The 24,219-nt window shown below is 42.7% G+C and overlaps 1 protein-coding gene across 1 annotated transcript; it reads right to left on the bottom strand.

Moving 5' to 3' along the window:
- Window positions 1–20,587: 20,587 nt before the first annotated feature.
- Window positions 20,588–21,400, bottom strand: LOC143306721 (uncharacterized). Its single transcript, XM_076693100.1, has one exon. It carries the CDS (start codon window positions 21,398–21,400, stop codon window positions 20,588–20,590), a length of 813 nt encoding a protein of 270 aa, XP_076549215.1.
- Window positions 21,401–24,219: the final 2,819 nt, after the last annotated feature.

The following is a 24,219-nucleotide window of genomic DNA, read 5'->3' as shown; positions in this document are numbered from 1 at the left end:
AAATATAACTATTGATTTGATCAAATTGTAGAATGAGATTTGAATTTGAAATATACAGGTTTTGATAAAGGAAACCGTCATCCGTATATCATGATCAAAATTATTCATTTTCCTGATTTGCTATAAAGATAATCTGATTTAATGTGTTAAAAAGCGGACAATGCGCTTACGGCGGTTGTAATGCCGTGGCGAATTATGCATTTTACAACAATCTATCGTATATTAAACTATCGCTTTGATGAATTCAGCATTTCGCATTCTATGAATTTTAAACAATTCTAAATCTGGCGAACGTTCCTTCGAGAACGTTCCTTTGTTCAAAATTTGCCGTTATCGCTAGGCAGTTCTTAGAATTTCGATACAGTAGTGTTTATTGCTTCGAACGACCCTTGATTTTGGAACGGCGGTCGAACGTTCGCGACGTTCGCTTTCGTAAGGGTTCTCAATTCTTACTTTCATTGTTTAAATTCGTTTTCATCCATCCACTCTCTCATACTATCGTTACAATCAGGTAATGATGGTCCTTGTTGGACCGGCTGACGCTTTGTGCAGCAGAGTGGGAAAGAGGTTTCTAACAAAAGAGTTATTACGATTTTCCCGTTTCTACGCAGTTAACAAGGGAAATTCCCGGAATGCGAAGCACTGGCTAACTGCGTAGCGCTGGTGTTATTGCTACGGCTCTCTCTCTCTCTCGAGCTAACCCGAGTTTTTGTGCGTATTATTATCTTATTACAATGGCTGGCGACGATAGTTTCAAGGAGGGTCACGTAAACTATTGAAAAGTAGAAAATAGAAACGGCCTTTCCTCGTGTACCTCGCATGAGAAATTCTCGTAACCCTCGAAAGAGCTTGACAAGATACACGATTCCAGGGTAGAGCAGGTAAAGAAGAGAAAGCGATAGAGGAAGTCAAAAATAGAAAAGAATTAAACTCAAACTCTTCCTTGTACATCCCTGCATGAGGAATCCTCGTAACCTCGAAAGGCTTGACAAGAATGTACAGGGTTGAGGAGGAATGGAAAGATTGGCGAAGAACCGAAACACCCGCCTGTACGCCCCTTACATGAGATACTCTCGTAAGCCAAAAGGGCTTGATAAGGGACGCAAGGCGGATAAATTTCAAATTTTCAGCCGGGACGTAACAAATCCTCCCCCCTTAAAACTATCGCCGCCCTCGGCGATGCTAAACTAAAAATCTCGGAGTATGGGTTGAAATACCCGGTCATAATTAACCAATATCAGACTGGGTCGAGCGCGCGCTCGACGATCCGCGCTCGTCCCGCCGACCGACAAACTGAGCACCGCAGTCCTGCCCTGCCTTCTGATGATCTCGGTGACTTCAATGACCGTCTGCGTGGTCACTCCCAAGCATCCCTCCACGTCCAGTGTGACCAGGTGTGGGCAGCCACGAACAATGGTCGTGGTATCCTCGTCCGTTATTCCTTAGCTGTCGCGCGCTCGAACCTCCCTTAACGTGTCGATGATAGCCAGTGCCGGTGCCGACACTGACGGATGGAGATTATTTAATGCAATCCTCTCCAAGGAAGGTGCCCTAGGGGCTCCAGGGCGAACTGGCCCCTTACGTTGGAGCACCCTGAAATGTCGAGCTCCAGTAGCTGGTGAAGATGGTCTCCCACGTGCCTGATAAAGGTGGCGTCTACCCATCCACAAAATAAGATGCGCGCGATAGTGAGCTGTCGGAAGGATTCCGGCAGCGGACGCGCAGTCTCCACCGGTCCTAACTCCAATTCAATAAAAACCGGATCCTGCACTGGGGCAGCGACTGGAACATCCTCCTCTTCATCTTCGCCGATGGTCGGGGCAAAATCGATGTCAATTAATACCATTCCCTGGACGGATCGATGTAGGGCTTCATTATTTACTAAAGCTTCAAGCGGCTCGGCAGAGGACAGGGTGCGGCACTGAGAAAATTCGATCGATTAATGCAATCGCTGGGCCGCCAGAAACGCGGCCACCGGCGCTGACAGCAGTGACGGGCAACTCCTCAAACGAACCTCCGGGAGTGCTGGGGTCACGCGCGACAGCGCCGCCCCCGTGAACCCAGAGCTTGTGGCTCGAAAATCCACGAGACGCGGCGCCGCACAGTGGTTCGAATGGCTGATTTAGGTGGACAAAAATCATTTTCAAATTAATAAAAACTAATTGTTTTTATGTAATCTAGAATAACCATAGATTAAAATTCTAATATTGTTAGACCTTCCAGCCTTTTCGTAAATGTGTACAGACTAGGCAATGTACTATGTAAGAGCGGACCACTCATCGCTAGTCAATCGAGCGCATTTCCGTGGTCGACTGGAATATGTTATAAGTTTGTTAAAATGCACTTAAGTTTCATGTTGATGATGAATGTAGCAGCTGAAAGGGTATATTTCAGTTTTAATCACCCAAAATCATCAATACCTTTCTTGTATTTTTGTAAATCGATCTTCGAATTAGGTTATTATTTCGTATGAAAAATTTTCATAATGTAACGATTCGTCAGTGTAGAAGTATATGCTCCACGTCGTTCCACGCGATGAAAGTTGTACCAATGAAAAGTAGAGATTGTCTGCTTTATTCTAATACCATACTCGACTTGCAAAAATTTGCAAAAGTATGCTAAATGTTAAAATGAAGTTAACGCTGTCGCCCGTGACATATATTGGTGCAACCGATACGCTCATCAGTTAGTGGTCTTTTTTTTATAATTCACAGTTTCGTTGTTTTTAATTGTGGTTATTATTATCCTGTTTTTTCTCTTGTGCTTATTTACCGTTATTGTTATTGTTGTTATCGCATTATTATCCCTGCGAGGATCCTTATAAATGCCATCTGCATCGTCTTCGCCACAGCGCGGTACCTGTCATAAAGCAATTCAGAATTTCTACGTTTGTAAATGAATTCACTATCCTAAAAAATTCTAAGCTGGCCTGTAAATTAGTTTATGAAACCATAGACTGCGGCACATTGCCTTTCTTCTGCAAATGCTTTGTGACTAGTACCCATGTCTTTTATTCTTGGGTTAGCGTCAATGTTGGATACAGATGTAAGTGACATGCAAAGAGTTGTTAGTACTGCTGCTGATGAAGATGAACAATCAGAATCAACTGAATGTTCTTCGGGTGCTAATGACTCAAGTAGCGAGTAAGTTTACTTTATATACTTTAAATAGTCATTATTATGTATTATTAAGCATTAAATATTTATTGATTATTATGTATTTTCATATCTACATTTTTTTTATCTCATAGCTACAGTGCAATACCGTAATTTTATTTTTTTTCCTTTAATTAGTCATATTTTTATGTAACACATGTTTATACTGAAATAATAACTTACAACACAAAACAGGATTATTTTCTAAGGATAAGAATCCCAAATAAGCCTAAAAGCATGAAAAAATATTTTTGTCCAGCTAGCACCCTAGTGTTCGAACCACTGTGCACCGCCGCGAATAAGCCCAACAACTCCGGTTCAATATCGTCCAGTGTGTTGCGTAAATACAAAATCTGCAATGTCCCCGCGGTCGAGGCTAGATCTCGGATGCCCGACGGTCGAATGGTCGCTCCCGTTAAATCTATACAGCTCAACTGGGGGGAATTGCGCGCCGCGATCGCCAGAACCTGCGGCCGCAGTCTCCCGGCGACCCATTGATCGTCGAGACGCAGCGTGGTGATATACGGGCCCATGCAATGGATGATCCAGTCAAAATTTTCGGTGGTGACTCGCGGATGCGCCCATCCTTGTGGCCACTGCCAATCCGAAGTGGTGAGGACTCGTTCGGTTGTGTATGACCTCAGGGCTCCTTCCCTCCAGGTGCGGCACACGCACTCCATTCTTGCTCGGTCAGAAAAACTGAGGTAGTGAGCGACGTGGGCAATTACCTCGATTGGTAATGGTGGTGACGAATGTGGCACCCAGCCAGGGAACGGGTCGGGTCGGCCTCGCGGTCGTAAGAGGGCCACCTCGTTCCATGGATCAGCTACGGCAGCCTGAACACGCCGTTTATGGAAAGTGGGCCTGGTGGTGGTCACCCACTGGACTGCCCGCAATGCCTGAGTCGCTGATTAGAAGGTGCCAAATGCGTATGTCCCCGTTGGTTTATGGACGACCACTGCATGATCCGGTTTATACTCCCGGAAGAGCTTCATCAGCTCCTTCGTCTTAGTAAACGGTGGTATTATGGTGACGAACACCCGCCGCCCCTGGTTCTCCTGCCTCGTGTCGCGGTAAACGCTTGACGACGTTGATGCCATGATGGTGGTTGATCCCTAAATTGTTTAAATACAGTGTAAAAATCGAGTAATCGCACGCTAGATTTGATTTGAATACGGTGTTAACGCTAGGTCTGCTCCTGAAAAATTGTTTATTTCAAGTAGAATGCACTGCGCCAGCCGGCCCTCCATGGAGCTGTGTTGTCCCTTCATCGATCATTCGATTTTACGGATAAACGACCAACTGTGCAGTGATCAAACATTCCTAGATTTCCAGAACTTTAATTTGTCAATATGTTTACTGAAGACGCTTCCAACTTCATTCCTCAATACGACGTTTTTATTAGGAGTGATTTCAACTATTTCATACGGTCCATGGTATCTTTTGCCGAACTTGTCCTTGCGCGGTTCAATCAGGACATATGCCACGTCCCCTACGCGACCCTTAAACGGACGAGCTGTAGCGTCGTAATAGGCCTTTCAACGCTTCTTAGCTTTTACGAGATTATGTCCCGCGATGTCTTGCATCTCGTGCAGACGATCGTTTAAATCGCGAACATATCCCTCATAAGTAGGCAGGTCGTCGCTCGCAGGAAACGCGGTAGGTGCCCGCGCGCGTTTTCCATACACTAGTTCAAACGATGTCAACTTGGTACCCTCGTGTACCGAGGTATAAGCAAAAATTGCAAACGGCATTAATCTATCCCAGTCATCAAAATCTCCTAAATAATGAGTAATGTAGTCCACCAGTACTGCGTGGCTACGCTCTAATGAACCGTTTGTTTGGGGTCTGTAGCCAGACGTGGTAAGATGATGTATACCGAACATCTTAGCTACGGCGGAAATGACTCAGTTTAGGAAATTCGTGCCTCGGTCAGATAATATGATCTTGGGGGCACCGAATTGCAGGATAAGGTTTGTCACATGTGCGTGGGCTATTGTTTCGGCTCGGATATTAGGTACCGGAACAGCAATGCAGAATTTCGTTAGATTATCCTGAATAGTCAGTATATGTTTATTCCCGTTAGATGTCCTCTGAAATGGACTCACTGTTTCTAAAGATACTTTCGCGAATGGTTCAACCGGTGTATCTGTTATAATCATCGGTTCGCGCGTACGTTTTCTCGATATTTTTCGCGTCTGGCAACTGTGACAATTCTGTATGTAAGCTTCAACTTGTTGTCGCATATTTGGCCAATAGAAACGTTCGCGAATTCGCTGGTACGTCTTTGTTACCCCTTTATGTCCACCCACTAAACTATTGTGTAATTCCGCTATGATATCCGGACGAATTTCCGTGGGTGGTATTTGGACTCTACCATAGCATAACGTAATCTTGATACCTGTTTGGCCAAAGATTCCCCGCAGGGTGCTTGATAATACATCCTGAGGCAAATTCTCGGTCAAATCATCGAACCTAGAAATTCTGAATGACTCGATTTTCAATTCAGACATCTTCTGCTTTAATTTGCTCAAGGTTGATTCTAGTCTGGCTAATGGTAAATCGTCGTTGATATTATCTTTAACCACGATTGAAAACACGTGGTTGCTACCGCGTTTTGTAACAAAGATCGTTCCAACTTTCAAATCTGGGCCTTTAAAGGTCTCAAAATCAATAATTCCTATGTCGACAAGCAATTTACTAATTGGTGTGAGCAACAAATCTTTACTTATGAAGTGAACATAGTTGTCTCGATGGTAAGTTAAGTTTTCACACGCGAAATGTACTGTTTTCGCGCCTACGGTTGCTCTAATTTCCGGCGCGTCTAAATACGGCGAATCGAGGTCTACCAGTGAATCGCTAGTGGATCCCTCGATCGGTGGTAAATCTGCAGGCACGTTTATTATTTGCTTTTCTTGCTGTTCCGAAACCTTTCAGGAGAGGCATTTTCTGTTAGGTGTGGATAGTGCTATTGGTGGAGTTGATGGTAGATTTGCTGGTAGTTGTGATTGTTGTATCGGTCTATGGATTACTGTATCGGATAAGGTTTTAGTTGAATGCGATAATCCGTCAGGATGGTGTAAATTGTCAACGTCTGCTTCGACTTGGTTCTTATCTGTCGCGTTTTCGTTCGATGGTACTTCAAAGTGTGTTTTTGATTCATTTGTGATCGGTGTTTTGAAACAGTCCTGATCTGAATCTGAGGTAGCGCTGTCGGGTCCTGGAGTCCGGGACACTCCCGTAATTCGCTGACGCGAACTGAGCCCCAGGCCCGGCAACACACTACGCCTACGCAGGTAGATCGGTGTTCCTGCATCAGAGTCAGTGTCTAAGTCTGTCGGATTATCGGTTGTAACATCGGTTTCTGTCGGGGTATTGGACGTTACTATAATAGTCGGTTTGAAAAGAGTTGGTGGAGTTAGAAAAACTGTTTGTTTCGCGGACCTTAAGCGTGTACGCGTAGCTATTCCTTCGGTATCCATAGTAGGTGATTGTTTAGGCCTGTTTTTCGTACCGGGAGGCCTACCTCGCCCCCTACGAACGACAACTGCCGGTGGTTCGGAGTCAGACGACCGCGGAGACCCCGATATCGGCAATAAGTTCGCGTAACCTGACCTTCGTCGCGCTTCTTTAACTTGCGCGGAAGTTGTTAAAAATCGATGGATTAGCTTAATCAGGGAAGACGGTTCTTCCTTTTCCTTCTCGGTTTCCGAACTTGATGTTAACGTGAAAGCGTCTGATTCGTTCAGCTCCGCTTCATTAACCGGATTCCTCGAAAGCGCGTCCGCGTTGGTATTTAATTTACCGGGTTTATGCACGAATTCGTATTCGTAATCGCGTAGTTTTAGACGCCAACGGACTAAACGTTGCCCTGGATCCTTGATCGAATTGATCCATCTTAAAGGCTCATGATCGCTGACTAGCTTGAATTTACGCCCGTAAAGATAAAGTCGAAGATGCAATACGGCGTATAAAATCGCTAAACACTCTTTTTCGGTAGTGAAATAATTTCGCTCTGGTTTTGTGAGCGTACGCGAAAGGTATGCGACGGGTAGATCGTGTCCGTCGATCTCTTGACTAAGTACAGCCCCGATGGCGAAGTCCGACGCGTCCGTAGTGAGCGTAAACGGCTTCTGAAAATCGGGGTATTGCAGGATTGGTGCACTGCAGAGTGCTTTTCTTAACACGATAAAAGCTATTCGCTGTTCCTTTCCCCAAACAAAGGGTACGTTTTTCTTTAGCTGATCAGAAAGCGGTTTTGATTTGGCAGCAAAATCTTTCATGAATCGGCGGTAGTATCCCGCTAGGCCTTGAAATTGACCAATGTTCTTGGCGTTTCTGGGTCGCGGAAAGTTCTTAACAGCGGATATTTTCTTTGGATCCGGTCGGACTCCGTTTCTACCGATCACGTGTCCGAGGTACGCGACCTCAGTTCGCAAGAATTCGCATTTATCAGGTTGAAGGGTTAAACCGGCGTTGGCCAGGTGCGTAAACAGGCGTCGGACCTTCTTTCCGTGTTCCTCCAACTTTTTCGCGAAGATGACAATATCGTCTAAGTAGACGAATAATTCTATGCCTTGCAAACCGCGAAGCAATTGATTCATTAATCGTTGAAAGGTTGCTGGCGCGTTCTTCAAGCTCTCGGGCATTCTAACGTACTCATAATGTCCCGTAAGTGTGCTAAACGCGGTCTTGTGACGGTCTTTTGGGTCCGTCTCTATTTGTTGAAACCCGCTCGCGAGATCGAAAACAGAAAAGTACTGCGCGTTTCCAATTAAGTCGAATATCTCAGTCATATTCGGTAGTGGATACGCGTCGCCTACGGTCTTCTCATTCAATTTCCGGAAGTCGATCACCATTCTCCACCTGGGATTGCCCTTAGAATCAGGTTTCTTCGGAACAATCCACAGGAGAGAATTATATGGCGAATTCGACGGAACAATTATCCCGCTAGCTAACTTAGTTAGAATCTGCCTCTCTATCTCGTCCTTATGGACGGGAGGAAATCTATATTGCCTGGTATTTATTGGCACCTCGTCAACCGTTGGAATACTATGTTTAATAAAGGTGGTTGCCTTTAACCTACCCGTGGGAAGGTGGAATCTTTCCAGAAACTCTTCTACTAGTTCGCGCACATGATCACGTTCTTCGGAATTTAAGTGTTCTAAACGCAACTTATTGAGCACCTCGGTAACTCGATCAGCTGTTACCGGATTTTCTTGGTCGGTATCTGGGTCGTCTGACTCTTCCGGAAAGTTATGATAGTCGAAGGGAATTATTTCTTGTGGCGGAATTTCTAATTTCAAATCGCACTCTAGGGTGTTAATCGCGAGGAAGTGGCATACCCCCCAGTCGTTTACCGCCACTGCGGCTCTGCCGACATACAAGCCGTCCACCGTGTCCAGCAGGGGTAAATAGCCCTCTCGCAAATGATTATTAATAACGTCAATACCGATCGATTGCCTACCGCGCGCTTTGATTACGTAAGTGCGCGGTTCTAAATCTTTACGTTCAGCACGGTTCAACGTATTGTAGTTGATAAAACGAAATGGCTTAATCGGTTCGGTACGCGTCACGAGTGTATTATGCGCGAACGATATCCCGGCCTCCTCCTGTTGAAGATACTCCTGTCCCAAAATTCCATCGGTTATCAACGGAAAATCGGACCGAACTACGTGGAAGCGAACAGGCTGCCCTTGCACGTGCAGGGTCGTCGTGCCGATTGTACAATCCTTTTGCGGCGTAATGCCTGAGATAATCGTCGCCTCGTGAGTCGCGATTGGTAAGTCGGCTCTCAAAAGATTTAATTTGATTAAATTTATTTCCGCGCCGGTGTCAACAAGAAATAATGCAGTTCCCGGTTCTAAGTCGTCTGAAGGAATTTTCACTATAGGCGTTGCACGTTTTGCTTCTATCGCAAGGACCGTCTCTTTTGAAATTGAACCTTGCTTTAACGCTCTTGCGGGTTTAGGCTCGTCGTCGCGTCCGTCCGGCGAGTCGCATCTAAGTTTAAATTACCGCGTGGATCTGGTGACGGTGATCTTAGCCGTTCACGCGAGGGACCGGGTACCGGCTCCTCCAACGGTGGTGTACGCGGTCTTCGATAGTCATTACGCGAACGCGGTTCAGGAGTTTCGCGCCTCGTGGGCGATCTTCCTCCACAGAGACAGCCTGCACAGTGGTGCTGAGCCGTTCTAGCTGCCGAATCTGCCCGAAAAGTTCGTATCGGGCTCAATGCTCGGAATTCACGCGTTCTACCCGCGTCTCTGATCGGAGATCCGAAATTCGTGCGCTCCGGCGATTGCTCACGTCTAGATGGTGAAAAGCTGTTATATCGCGGAGGGTACGATGTATCATAATCCGGACTCTGATATCGCGGTTGATAGTCATCGTAATGTTCTCTACGCGGCTCGTAAGCTGGACGATAATAATAATCACGAGATGCAAACGGACGTTGCCTTTGGCGATTTTCTACCTGAATGGCGATTTCTACCGCGTTTTTTAGCGTTTTCGGATTGCGCGCATCAACCGCTCTCGCAAGCTCTTCGGGCAATCCATAGACGAACGCATCTACCGCGGTCAATTTTACCGGTTTAATCATCGTGGTAGCCTCTGACCCGTAATCCCTTCTGAGCACATCCTCGATACCCGTTAACAGTGCTCTTATTCGATCGTGGAACGCAAATACCGACTCGTCGCGTCGCATACGTATATCGGTTAATTGTCGACAGTAGTCATTAAACGTTTTCTCCGGCGTGAAACGATATTTCAAGTGCCGGACCAATTCTCCTATGGTAAGAAAACGTAAGCCGTTAACGCTGTCGCGTGCCTCCCCCCTTAGACGCGAAATTACGAGTCGAAGGAAAGTCCTTCTTCCCGTAGGTGGTAGACTATCGTAATGATATTGTATTTCGCTTATAAAGTCCCGGAGACGAATATTCCGTCCATCAAAAATCGGGACGTGGTGGGCGGCTTGTTGCACGGCAAAGCTTTCCATAACCGTAGTGGACAAATCGCCGTGGTTTCTATGCGTATCAAAACCGACGTTTCGTGTATCTCGCCATGTATCGAATAATTCACCGGCGTTCTCGGGCGATCGCGGTCTCTCTCCGCTCGGGCCTTCGCCAGTGTCAATTGGATTTTGTATTTTGGAAAATTTTAATACGCGAAAAATATATACGGATTCAAATTCAAATATGAGATATATATATATACAAAACACAAAAATTTAACGCAAAAATATAACACCCAGTATTCAAATCAAGTTAAATCAAAATCAATATCAAAAATATTAGAATACCGGAAAAATCAAGAATTGGCGATAATTGTTCAATATATCGGAAAATATATCAGAAATAATTTCAATGAAAACAGAAATTTCGACAAAACACAAAATAAATTAAATAAATAGATAAATAAATAAACAAATAATTTCGACTAGAACCAGATATTTGAAATTTTGAATTCACTTCAGATGAACAATTATCGCAACACACATATATGTATATAAGTATAATATAGATATAATTGCACAAATTACACAAATAATAATTCGATTTCCACAGTGCGGCAAGTCTGGCAAAAGGGGGTATCTATAATGTCCCGGTTTTGCCTCAATTGTGATTTCAGAGCTTATTACTGAAGAGTGAATTAATACGGAAATATAAAAATTTTCAAACACCTCAAATTACACAGACTCAGAGAGCCAGCGCTGAGTATCCCACCGCTGCCACAAAAATTTTGTTACGTTGCGCGTGCGACGGCGCAACGTAAAAGGGAAAGGATAAAAATTGGAGGATATAGGGTGGTTAAATTTCAGATAATTGGTTGGATTTCAACCCCTAATTCCTGCTTTCCTGTTTTAGCACAATGGTTGGTATAGCTGCCACCAGTCTCGAGCGTGTTAGCGCTCTCGACAAATTGAAAGACGAAAGACAAAATTGATAAGATGTTAAGAAGTTATAATTATTAGCCTTTCGTTGGGTTCGTTCAACGCTTGGTCCGGTACGGGTCCCTCCTTGAACCTGTGTGAGTTGGTAGGCGTGTTTGGCTGAAATGTGTGAGGTGTGTTTGAAATAAATTGAAACTGTTTAACTAAATGAAACTGGTTTAATTGTGAATGAAAATCAGATGATTTGGTAACCGTGAAATGCCAAAATTGAGAGTGTAATAATTTAGAAATTCCGTTAGTAGAGAAGATACCAGTTTTGCAAAAATTGTGAACAAATGTAAAGATGCTTAAAATTAATTAACAAAATATGACTGTACAAGGCGCTCTAATATCACAACTGAAACCGACGAGTATATTACCGTACACGTAAAAGTGATTATCACAATTTTGCTTTTCGCCCGCGGTACACCCCAGCATGAGAAATTCTCGTAACCCGAAAGGGCTTGATAAGGGACGCAAGGCGGATAAATTTCAAATTTTCCGTAACACTATATATTTATTTTCTCTCCGATATTTTATTACTTAATAAAGGAAGTATTGGAAAGGGTGTGGCAAAACTAAATTACATCGATAACGTTGCGCGTTGCGAGAGCGCGCAACGTAAAAATAAAAAAAGTTATCTTATTTTTGGGCGATGAGAAAGGTATCGCTGCCACCAGTTCTGACCGCGTATGACGCGGAAGCGTCCTCTACGGTCAGAACAAAATTAAAAGACGGAAAATTTAGATAGTGATAATTTCCGTTGGGTTCGTCAGTGCTCTGGGTCCCATAAGGGTCCCTCCTTAAAACCTTGTGTTGGTATGCGTGAATTTAAAATGTAAAATGATAAAGGAAATGATACAAAATGGGATTTGAAAGAAATGTTAATGCAATTTAGTGTGCAAAAAGAAAGTAATTATAATTCAAAATGACTATAGGATAGTGAAGCTAACAGAAACTGAATTATTTTGAAATAACTATTGTTTGAGTTTGAAATAACTATTGTATGATTCTATTTGAATACTGTTAATCACTGTTAAATAAATTCAATTAATAACAATACTGTTTGAACAAGGGTAAAGATGCTTAACCTATTGTTTGATATTAATATAATGAGATCGGAAAAGATGTTTGACCTTTGGTTTACAACAAGAGCTTCTAGTATAATTATTAACCGTATTTGAAACGTGAAAGTTATATGTTTTAACGTAGGATGACTGCCTCGACCGGATATAATAGAAAATTAAATTTTTAGGCGGTTTCTATCCGCAAGGTAACGACCTGAACGAAGAGACTCTTACAACCCCCGGAAGGGCTTTACAGGTCGTCCCTGATAAAGTATTTCGTAGTCGAAACAATCGTCACTCACACAAATTCGCGATGATTGAAAAAAAGTTCGGAATATTAAAATAGCGAAATATAATATGTTCGGTACCTGAATGTAGAAACGAGACGATCTAAAATGAACAGACTCTTATAACCCGTAGGCTTAATAGATCGCCCGTTTTGCCGTGTCTAAATTGAATGTTAATGCCGTGCTCGACAAATTAGTACAGAACAGACTTACCGTGAAATTGTAGAATGCAATACAAGATAAAAATCGCTCTGTTGTTCGCTATTTGATCGTTGAAAATCGCTGTAGAATCTGGAACACCAAGAAAGTTGAGAGATCGGTGCCGCACTAACTCTTGTCGCGCACCCGGTTGTCGTTCATTGCAAAATTTAATAGACGAAACACAAGACGATTACGATTTTTCGAAATAATATAATAAACGCGAGTGAAGTTAATACGAAAATTATGCGAGCAAACGGATTAAAAGAAAGAGAAAAGATAGAAGTTTAATAGTGTGAAAGGAATTTAACGTGCGCATCTCTGAGTCTTTGCCGCGTATCCGGAATTTCACCCTCGCGACACTCTGCCTAATTCGTAGGACTTGCCGCGCAGCTAAATTACAACAAAGTACAAACGGCAACTCTATCTCTAGACGCACGGGCTCCCGTCACGACTTACTCGATTGTTCGACGAAGAGTGATCAGAATCGATCGCGATCCTAGCCGGAAGGGCCCGTCGCGAGGACGATGTCCTGCGTGGGGACATTTCGGCAAATCACAGCGGGTAACGACGACGTCGCGTGCGTTTCTATTGGTCGAGCGCGCGTGCCATCTAAATTCTTCCAGATCATGTTTTCTCTCTTTCTTGGTGTTCCCTCTCTGTCTAACAGCTTTTCAGTGTTTCTACGCCGTAGAATTTCTGGATTGTTCCACGCTTTCGATAATTCCAATATTAGATGTAAAATGATGCGATTATCAACTAATAGTTTAAATCAGAATTATTAAACAATAAATTTGCAAGTAGTTGAATCATCCGTAGTACTATTGCGTATGAATAATGAAACCGGTGATCACGAGGTTTCTTAATTAACAATCGTCCTTCCATAATCATTATGTTCGCAAAGAAATCGATCAACAATATGAATTGCGCCGGTACGCTTGGTATAAGGCATTCGGTGTTCGATTGCAATTTTTCAATAACGACAGGTTTCCATTATTAATCGAATATTCGTTATTACATTTGCGACGAAGTTGGTTCGAGAACGTTCTCGCCATTCAAAATTTACCGTTAGGTTTTCGGTTTCAGGCAAATTCTCGGAATTCGATACAAAGACTTTTATTGCCCCGTACGACCCTTTGCCTCTAAACAGTCCTCGAACGCTTGCTAACGTTTGCCTGCAAGGGATCTCATTCCTCGCTCTCGCATTCATACAAATATTCAACAAGCTAGATTGTTTTGCGTTATCATTCCAGCAATCAATTCATACACGCGATCGGGTTAGGGACCGACTGGCGCCCACGCGTGAAAAAGAGGAGAGTATCGATGTTAATTTCGGCAATAACGTAATCTTTGCGCTTTTGCGCAGGTAGCCTGAGGAGACCCCTACAATGCGAAGCACTGGCTAACCACGCCGCGAACGGTGTTTATGATATCTCTCCTTGGTCGAAGCCGAGTTTTTCTATCACATGTTTCTGTTACTACGCAGTTGAGCACGACGATAGTTTCAAGGAGGGGTTTTAACTAAGAAAAGAATTGAGAAGTATGAGAAGAATGAAAGGATAGAAAAGACAAAAGTAGAATAATTATAAGCTCAAACTTTTCCCTGTGCATTTCCGACATGAAGAAGTCTCTTACAACCCGAAGGCTTGATGGGAAAGCACAGAGTCAAGGAGAAATTAAAGAAGGGTGCAGTAGTAATTCGCCCTCCCCACGCCCCTTACACGAGGAGACTCCTACAACCCGTAGGTTTGATAAGGGAACGTGAGGCGGACAAATTCATAAAATTTTTCCGGACGTGACAGTTATATACTTATAATTTATTATATTCTTAACTTATATTATTCTTATTTTATATTACTATCTCTGGGGTTGATGGTGACCCCGCGGCTATAACAGATAAAATAAAATATCGATTAATACATAGTAAAAATCTAATAAAACAAAAAACGGACAAGTAACTCACATCCAACTACTTCCGGAACAACTGCCGCAGATTAAAATCGGCTTCCGCCCATATTTTTTCCGTATTACGTCTCCTCTCCACCCGCTCCCGTCGAAAATTTGGGAAATTTTTTTTATGCACATAGCCCATTGATCGCAGGGCAGCGGCTGTTAACAAAAAACGAATTAAAAACAAATAAAATTTACGCACTAAAAGCAATTATCGAAAAACTACTTACGCTAAAAGGTGATGAACGCCTCTAATGCAAGGATTTGCAAATTAATCAACTTCTCCATGGTAAATAATGAAAACGCCGCGTTGATGCGTTTGTAACGCCCCGGAATTATTATCGCGAGTACGCTACTGCACCGACGAGTAGGGAGAGTGGTTCCCTATAAGAAGGCGACTCGTAAATAATTATATAATGAAGGGATCATAGGTTCGGGTGGTGCGCGGCGAAGGAGTGAAATCCAACGTTAATTCCTTTCTCAAAAATATTTAGAGAGTATGTTTATTCAAAGAAAATGTGTTGTGTTCATATATGTATAAAGAAAATGTAAGTAATTATTTGAATTATATAAAAAGGTAAGTAATATAAAATGTAATGAAAATAATATAAAGAATTAATGTAATCAATGTAAAAATGTTGCGCCCTGTTCTTGAAATACAAAAGAAAATAATTATATTAATTAAGTACAAAGAAAAAAAAATAAAAAAATACAAAGAAAAATAACAATCGCGTTTGTGCTAAAATAAAATACAATGAAAGAAAATTCAGATTATTAATTACAAAATAGTTTGACCTAAAATAAAATGCAAAGAAAAAATTAATTGATTAGTGAATGCGACTCTAGATACAATTATCAAAACTCTAAATTTATCACTTGAATTTATAAAATAATATTATTCAAATAAATTGTTCGATTGTCGGAAAATTGGCGAGGATCCGTTCCGACACTGTACGAGTTAATTCGTTCGTCCGCAGTACGATTTCTGGGCAACTTAGCCGTCACTGATAGGCCGCATCCAAGGAGCTTCTGCTTTCGCTCGCTCGTTAAGCTTGGTAGCGAACACTGCAGGACGGTATCGTCGCTCTAGAGCCACTGTACTAATAGGCCGCATCCAAGAAGCTTCTGCTTTCGCTCGCTCGTTAAGCTTGGTAGCGAACCTGACACGTATGAGAACCGCTGCGAACCGGTGGTCGAGCGCTCCGGGTCCGACGCGAAACCTTTGCCGCCTTGCCGACAAAAGAATCTATGCTACTGAAAACCTATGTAGTAATCGTATCATAGACCCGTGTCAGACTACGATCAGAATCGAAGTGAAACAGTTACTCGCGGCACGCTCGTATTTATACCCGAGATCTGCTTACGTAGCAGTTTTTTCTACACGCATTTTCGATACTGGAAGTGTTTGGACTTTGACCGGAGTGTACGTGACTCCGCGCGTATCGCTATCTCTGTCTATGCATAGTACTATCTTTCTTTATTCTACGCTCTATTACTATCTCTTTCTATGCGTTATTCCTATCTCTATCTATGTGTCCTGCGTCGATCTTTTGTGATCGACGCGGTAATTATCCATGTATATTTTTGGAGTATAAATTTTGTTAAGTATAAATATTAATAAAATAATTTTTAACAAAAAACAAATCCGACTTCGAAATGCACTAAAAAGTGTCAAATAATTTCTATTTCATTTATACCAATATTCCATAGCTATTAATAATATCTACTTAATCGTTAAATAGGATACCAAATACATTTCAAAGTTTTCGGAGGCGGCGCAAAATTAAAAATACTCGAACAAACGATGCTGCCAATAACGATTTGATTGCGGTATGGCAAACTTGGTAACTAATAAGTCGTAAGAGAAAAATTGTAGGTCCGGCTGAAAACATTTGTAATTGTAACGATTGTATGAGAAATTAGCAGCCCTCCTGATGTACATGCACTATACTGCAGTTCACAAGAGACCATACTTAACTCCCGCCGCTCACTAGGTCTAGAGGGATTTTTAATAACGTGTGCTATTCCCCTCTACAGCTTGCTTCTTATTATACTTTGCGACCATGTAAATGGCGGGCAGAAATATATGACATACGATAATTGATAACCGGTAATGATATTGTAAGGTTTCACGATACAATGAAATACCTATTATTTGTCGCAAGAAAAAAATGATGTGAACGCAAAGTAAGAAGCAAGCTGTAAAGGGGAATCACACGCACTATTAAAAATCTCCCTAGACCACAGTAGGTCACTAGCTGCGCGAGTTAAGTGCGGTCACTCGTGAACTACAGTATAGTTAATATTCAACGGGAATCAACAACCCATTGCGAATTTACTTGAAATTATCAAATGGGTGATTTATCATAGGTTGCCGACGTCCGAATTAGGATCTTCTTAGTAGAGGAAAAGTTTTTAATTTCGCGCCGCCTCCGAAAACTTTGAAATGTATTTGGTATCCTATTTAACGATTAAGTAGATATTATTAATAGCTATGGAATATTGGTATAAATGAAATAGAAATTATTTGACACGTTTTAGTGCATTTCGAAGTCGGATTTGTTTTTTGTTAAAAATTATTTTATTTCACACTTTTTAGTGGAACCTGTAGTATTTTTAGGATAGTGTAAGGTGATTTTGGGTTTCTGTTACTTAGCCAATAACCATAAACCTAAAAAATATTGACCAAATTTAAATAGTTAATAAACAACAGATTCCATAAATTTTTGCAAGTGGGGTCATCGCGGATATACAGAGTGTCACGCAACTACCTCTACAGCCGAAGAGGGATGATTGCTAAGGTGATTCTAAACAACTCTTTCCTTTTCCAAAATGTTGGTTAAGGCTTGTTTTTCTAGTTATTAACAAAAAACACCGACCAATCCGGGCCTGACGTAGGTCGCAAACGAACGGCTCGGCACCCCGTTAGCATAGCACAATAAAAAGATTGGACGGGTAGAACATTTTTAGTCGTTGTTTAAAATGAATACGGAACCTAATCTCTTGTCGCCTATCATAATGTAAAAAATGAAATTCTAAGCATTCTAAACAACAAATGAAAATGATTGAAATGGAATAATTAATAAACGTTTGAATTGGAAGCCACGTTAATGATGAAAAATTTGAAAACAATATAAATGAAACTTTCGCATTCGTTCGTAAATTAACCTACTACGCTGAAAGCAGATAATTGTCACTGGGAATCGAGGAAACACGTTCGGTAGAACAGCAATTTTCATGATCGGGCCAGTGAACTCCCCTCATTTATTGCACTTAGGTGTGAATAATAGGCGAGGTGTTTGCTCATCCAATGTCCAGAATCGACACAGTGATCTAGTGGGAATTGTTTGCTTTCAGCGTAGCAAGTTAATTTAGAAACGAATGGGTAAGTTTCATTTAAATTGTTTTCAAATTTTGCATCATTAGTGTAGCCTTTAATTCAAACGTTTATTAATTATACCACTTCAAACATTTTTATTTGATGTTTAAAATCCTTAGAATTTCCTTTTTTACATTATGACAGGCAATAAGAGATTAGGTTCCATATTCATTCTAAACAGCGACTAAAAATATTCTACCAGTTCAGTTTTTTTATTGTGCTATGCCAACGGGGTGCCAAGCCGTTCGTTCGCGACCAACGTCAGGCCCGGTTCTCGTACCCGACACTGCAGTCCCTGGGACTGCGCTCTATGCGCGCTCGGATTGGTCGGTGTTTTTTGTTATTAACTCGCAAACCAAGCCTTAACCAACAATTTGGCAAAGGAAAAAGTTGTTTAGAATCCCCTTAGCAATCATTCCTCTAAGGCTGTCGAGGTAGTCGCCTGATACCCTGTAATTCCTACCAATATGAAAGGTTTCATCGCGAACGATACATTCCTTGCAGAGTAACACGAAGGCGTAGATTTTTTGCTATAATAGTAGTTATTAACAAATTCAATAAATTTTTGCAAGTGAGATCATCGCAGGTATACCTCCTACTAAATGTGAAAGTTTTCATCACAATCGATACATTCCCTGCAGCATAAACGTCAGAAGACGTAAATGAAGTATTACGTTTTTTGCGACATAAGTCGTTAGAAATGAAAAAATACAAACATTTTTTTGGGAGACCAATCGGGAAATATACTCTACAAGATGCAAAATTTTTTATTCGATTGGTCCATCCGTCTCGCGGTAATCGGTGAAAAATATAAGTCAAGCATTACGTTTTTTGCCAAAAAATCGTTAACAATGAAAAAATGCAAAATGTTTTTTTAACGGGACTAATCAGGAGACATACTCTACAAGATGCAAAATTTTTTATTCGATTGGTCCATCTATCTTGGAGTAATCGGCGAACATACATTTAGAAGAAATAGTCGTTAGGAATGAAAAAATGCAAAATATTTTTTTTACTGGACCAATGAGGAGTTACACTCTACAGGACGCAAAAAGTTTCGTTCCGATTGGTCCATCCGCCTCTGAGTAATAAGCGAACGTACGTCGCACATATATGACATAGTACGCTTTTTTGCAATAAAAAGCGTTCGGAATGAAAAAATGCAAAATGTTTTTTTAACGGGACCAATCGGGAGACATACTCTACCAGATGCAAAAGGTTTCGTTCCGATTGGTCCATCCGTCTCGGCATAATCGGTGAACATACATAAAAAAAAAAAAATACATACACATCGAATTGAGTATCCTCCTCCTTTGCGAAGTCGGATAATAAATACAAGATTCTTTCCCTATTTGTTAAATATGAATATAATTATTAATCTAGATGACGTTAATACAGTAATAATAAAAAAAACGAACTGTTACAAACTTCAATTGTATAAAAACGAAAAAAATAAATAAATATTTTAATAATTAGTAATGATAAGACTTTGTGTTTATTCTTCTTCTTGCGGGATGTTACACGTTTATAAAGCAAAGAGGAATCATCTCCCTCCATTTCTAACAATGAAAACAGCTGACACATTCTGAGAATAATCTGCCAGATATCTTACATGTTTGTAACAACTCGCAATCGACATGAAATTGAAAGGTTTGCAAGAACTCGAAACCCTGCATGCGTATAAAGATACTTAGAAAACAGCGAACCTGGATCAGCGAACACGTGCTAGTTAGTGAATACAAAGCCTTCATGTATTCGCAGCTTCGCCCGCTCTCATAAATAAAAACTTCGAGAATTTGAATCCAGATTTGCGCCATGTTTCTAGATTCGGCGGTTTGGGTTGGGCGTTGACGAATCAGTCAGGACATGTCCTTATAGATTATATTATTGGGAAGGGTCAGGCAAAATAAATTACATTAATAACGGTTATATAATTTTATTTTCATAGATTAAATTATTGGGAAGGGTCAGGCAAAATAAATTACATTAATAACGGTTATTGTTTGAAATTCAAGTTCGAGATTCTAGTGCAATCGAGAGCCGGTTCGGATTGTAATGATTGGCGGTGGGACGGAGACAAAGAGAGCTCGAGAAGATGAACAATCACAAACGTATATATTTACAAAATTTTGTACACTATTTACAATGTTCGTTGAACAATTTATTCGAGCTCGAGATTATTGAGAAATTCAGACGCGTCGCGTAGAATTGAGATCGAGACGAGCTGTGTGAAAAACCACGTGTTGGCGCAACACGTGGCCACCACGAAATTATATTAATTTCGTGGATTTAACGAGATTGCACACTCCCGCAGTCGCGTAGGCCGTTGGCACTTGAGTTACGAGTGTATTTCGAGATATTAGAGCTTGAGTTCGAGATAAAGATCAAGATACGCTTTTAAGAATTCTAACACGTGATAAACTCTACACGATGCAGAACGATAATGGCCGCTCCACCAGCTTCGTCGCAGCGAGAACCGTTGGCTTTCTTCTCGCTGACGTAACGCATGCTGATACGTCGGCCTGACCGGCATCCAAGGTGGCTGCCGGTCGCGCTGCAGAGTGCTGCCGCGGTCCGCGTGAAGGCGGTAGAAATTACATTTTCGAACATTCCGCCTGCCATCAGCAGCTCGTAGAAGATGGTGATGAGTTCGTATCTGTGACAGGAAGCAAAGCCAACTTCGCAATTGGCCGAGTTAGAGTTGTGGTGGCCGTCTTGATCGTGACGACCCTCGTTAGTCCATCTGGTCCAGGGTGAACTGTGAGCACTGGAGCAAGAGGCCACTTGCATGGTGGGAAGCATTCGTCGGTCAGCAGCACCAGAGATCCAACGTTGATGTTGTTGGAAGGGTGATGCCATTTTGAGATCGACTGCATCCGTTGGAGATGTTGAGATGACCAATGCTTCCAGAATTGTTGTAGCTTCTGCTGGATGAGATGCCACCAGGCTCTCGGTGAGAGTTGAGCGTGGTCGGCAGATGGTTCAGGCAGTGTCGAGATTGGTCTTCCAATGAGGAAGTGAGCTGGTGTCAGCACTGAGAGATCGTCGGGGTCGTCCGTGAGAGGCCCCAGTGGTCGTGAATTGAGCGTTGCTTCAATCTGAGTCAGAAGAGTAGTATATTCTTCATAGGTGAGCAGAGTGTCACTCACCGTTCGTCTTAGATGGTACTTGATGGATTTGACCACCGCCTCCCACTTTCCTCCCATGTGCGGCGTTGCAAGAGGGTTGATATTCCAAGTTGTTTGGACGTTGACGAACAGCTTGGCCAATCGTTGATTGTCTTGAGTGCCCTCGACGAACATTGATTTCAGTGCTGAATTTGCTCCGATGAAGTTCGTCCCACAATCGGAGAAGATCGTGCTTGGAATGCCTCTTCTTGCTACGAACCGTCGGTACGTTGCAATGAATCCATCCGTTGTATAGTCGGTGACCATTTCAAGATGAACTGCAGACGTCGTCATGCAAACGAAGACACAGATCCAGCCTTTCTGTGTCTTCGTACCTCGCCCCTTCCACGTCTTGAGAGTGATTGGACCGGCGTAGTCTACGCCGGTGTGAGAAAATGGGTGTGAGGGTGTAACCCGAGAGAGAAGTAGTTGGCCCATCAGTTGATGGGCACGGATCCCCCTCTGCCGAGCACACACAACACACCGCAGAATGTGCGATTTAACTGGAGCTCGTCCTCCGATGATCCAGTGTGTCTGTCTGATGTGGGCGAGTGTGAGCTGAGTGCCTCCATGAAGCGTTGCTTTGTGTGCATGATATACAATCAATTCAGACAGACGTGAATAACGTGGAAGTATGGCTGGATGTTTACCTTGGTAGGTCAGTGGTGCGTTGCAAAGTCGTCCTCCAACTCGAATGACCCCTTGATCGTCGATAAAGGCAGTCAGTCAGCTGAAGACATGCGATGATGGCAGTGATTGGTTGTTGACCATCATCTTGAGCTCGTGTGTGAAGTAGGCTGATTGTGTGGCCTTGATCCAGAAGATTTTGGCCCTTTCCAAATCAGCTGGCGAGTTCGAGATGCGAGTTGAAGATGGTGTCGATTTCCTCAGTTTGGTGACAAATCTGAAACAAGCTGAGGTAATAGTAAAGAGTTTGTGTAATGAAGAATATTTATGAATCAAGTCCCAGTGATATTCAATTTTTTGGCACGTCAAAACGTGCGAGATTCCTGGCCGACACTCCTGCAGGCAAGTGTCGTCAGATGCGTTGCGTTGTATAGGCCATGATTCACGAGATTGCAGGAGCCATGGTGGTCCCCTCCACCATAGCTCGTGTTGTTCAAGCTGTGTCGTAGGTAAGCCTCGAGATGCGCAATCAGCAGGGTTTGATGTGCCAGGAACATGCATCCAAGTTGCAGTTTGCGTCAATTCTTGAATTTGTGTCACACGATTCCTGACGTAGTCTTTCCACCGTGATGCATGAGATTTGATCCATGTAAGTGTCACTTGACAATCCGTTCACAGGTGTGTTGTAGCAATTTCGAGATAACAGTAATGTAAATTACTGCTGCCATGGCAAGTTGAGAAGCATCAGAGAAGCCGTGGAGTTCCACTGTCGAGTTGCTGAAGGTGTTGAACCACCTGGGAGTTGAAAGCTTGGCCAAGCTTGTGAGATCTTCTCTGACTGCGTTCCATCGAGATGTGATCTGAGATGGCAGTGGGTCATCCCATTGGAGATTGTGCAGCCATAATTCTTGCAGGAGTACCTTCGCTCGAATAATGACTGGTGACAAAAGGCCAAGCGGATCAAATATCTGTGCTACTTTAGATAGTACAAGGCGTTTTATGAGATTGAGATTATGGTGAGATTTTGAAGTGAATGTGAAGCTATCATTGACAGTATTCCATCTGTAAAGGCTTGGAAAGAGTTGAATGCACTTTCACGACTTGAAGCACAATCGGCCGATGGTTCACAGCTAAGCAAGGACTTGGACGTCGAGGCGGAATTAAGCGAGCAAACGTACTTGTTAAATTCGTGTATTTAAATAAAGTCACTTGACAAGCGCGTCAATTCTTTAATTGTTTCTGACACAAACACAATGTGGAAATCACTTTCCAGTGGTAAAGCGGTATTGGTTTCTCGGAACACGAACACGAGAATCTTTCATTTAATGATGGTAACGGTTTTTTTTAAATTCACAACAGGCTCGGTTTAGATGTTTACTTTTGGATGGCTTTCGCACGAATAACGAAAATTGTTCGGAGCGATCCAGAGTCGAAATAGCGGCGCGAGTATCGCTTATCGACCTGGTGCGTGATTAGGCTTCGATAATTCGAACTAGCGCCGAGACTTTTACCGACGGAGTGAGACGCGTACACGCCGCCCCCCGTTGAATGAATTCATTCAACAAGAGACGCCACTACGGCAACATGGAGGTTACGCGTGGGTACCGTAACCACGGAATTTCGTGTGATTGCATTTCGCTTGTGTGGTTACATTTCGCTGGTGTGATTACATTTCGCTGGACGAAGCCGGTGGTAAGTACAATTCAGATATGAATTGATCGACGGAATGTGTGGAGGACGAACTACGCATTACTCTGTGACGTCGTAGATTTCTCAGTTTCAGCGTTGATCGTGACGGGAAGAAAGCAGATCTTCGTTATTGGACGAGTGAATTCGGACTGCGCAGTTTTGATGGTGACGACGCGGACAAGACCGTCGTTCCCTGGATGGCAGGCGGTGATGCGTCCCATCTCCCATCGACTTGGCGGCAGAGTCGGGTTACGAAATAGCACGAGTTGACCTACTTTGGTGAGGTTTTGTTTAATTTGCCATTTTGGTCGTTGATGTAGAGTGTGCAAATAATCGTGGCTCCACGCTTTTCAAAAGGTTTCGGTGAGCTTTTGTAAAAGTTGCCAGCGAGACAGCCGATTGTCTTTTACATCTAATATACTCGGTTCGGGCTGAGTTACAAGTGGTGCATTGATTAAAAAATGACCGGGTGTTAACGCGTGATAATCGTCAATATTGTCGGAGACGGTTCCAAGCGGTCGCGAATTGAGGCATGCTTCGACCCGACATAGAAAGGTAGTCATTTCTTCGAACGTGAGTGTGTGTGCGCCGATAGTACGCTTTAGATGATATTTGACGCTTTTAACCGCGGCTTCCCACAATCCGCCGAAGTAGGGAGCGTTCGGGGGCATGAAGTGCCATTCGACTCCGTCTGTTGCTAATCTATTACCGAAATCGGCTGTTTTGAGTGCAGAACGAAAGGCGGATAACAATTCGCGATTCGCCCCCTG

Source organism: Osmia lignaria, unplaced genomic scaffold, assembly GCF_051020975.1.
Source record: "Osmia lignaria lignaria isolate PbOS001 unplaced genomic scaffold, iyOsmLign1 scaffold0035, whole genome shotgun sequence".
Taxonomy (NCBI): domain Eukaryota; kingdom Metazoa; phylum Arthropoda; class Insecta; order Hymenoptera; family Megachilidae; genus Osmia; species Osmia lignaria.
The sequence above is the reverse complement of the archived record's forward strand: the minus strand, read 5'-3'. Positions and strand labels throughout refer to the sequence as shown.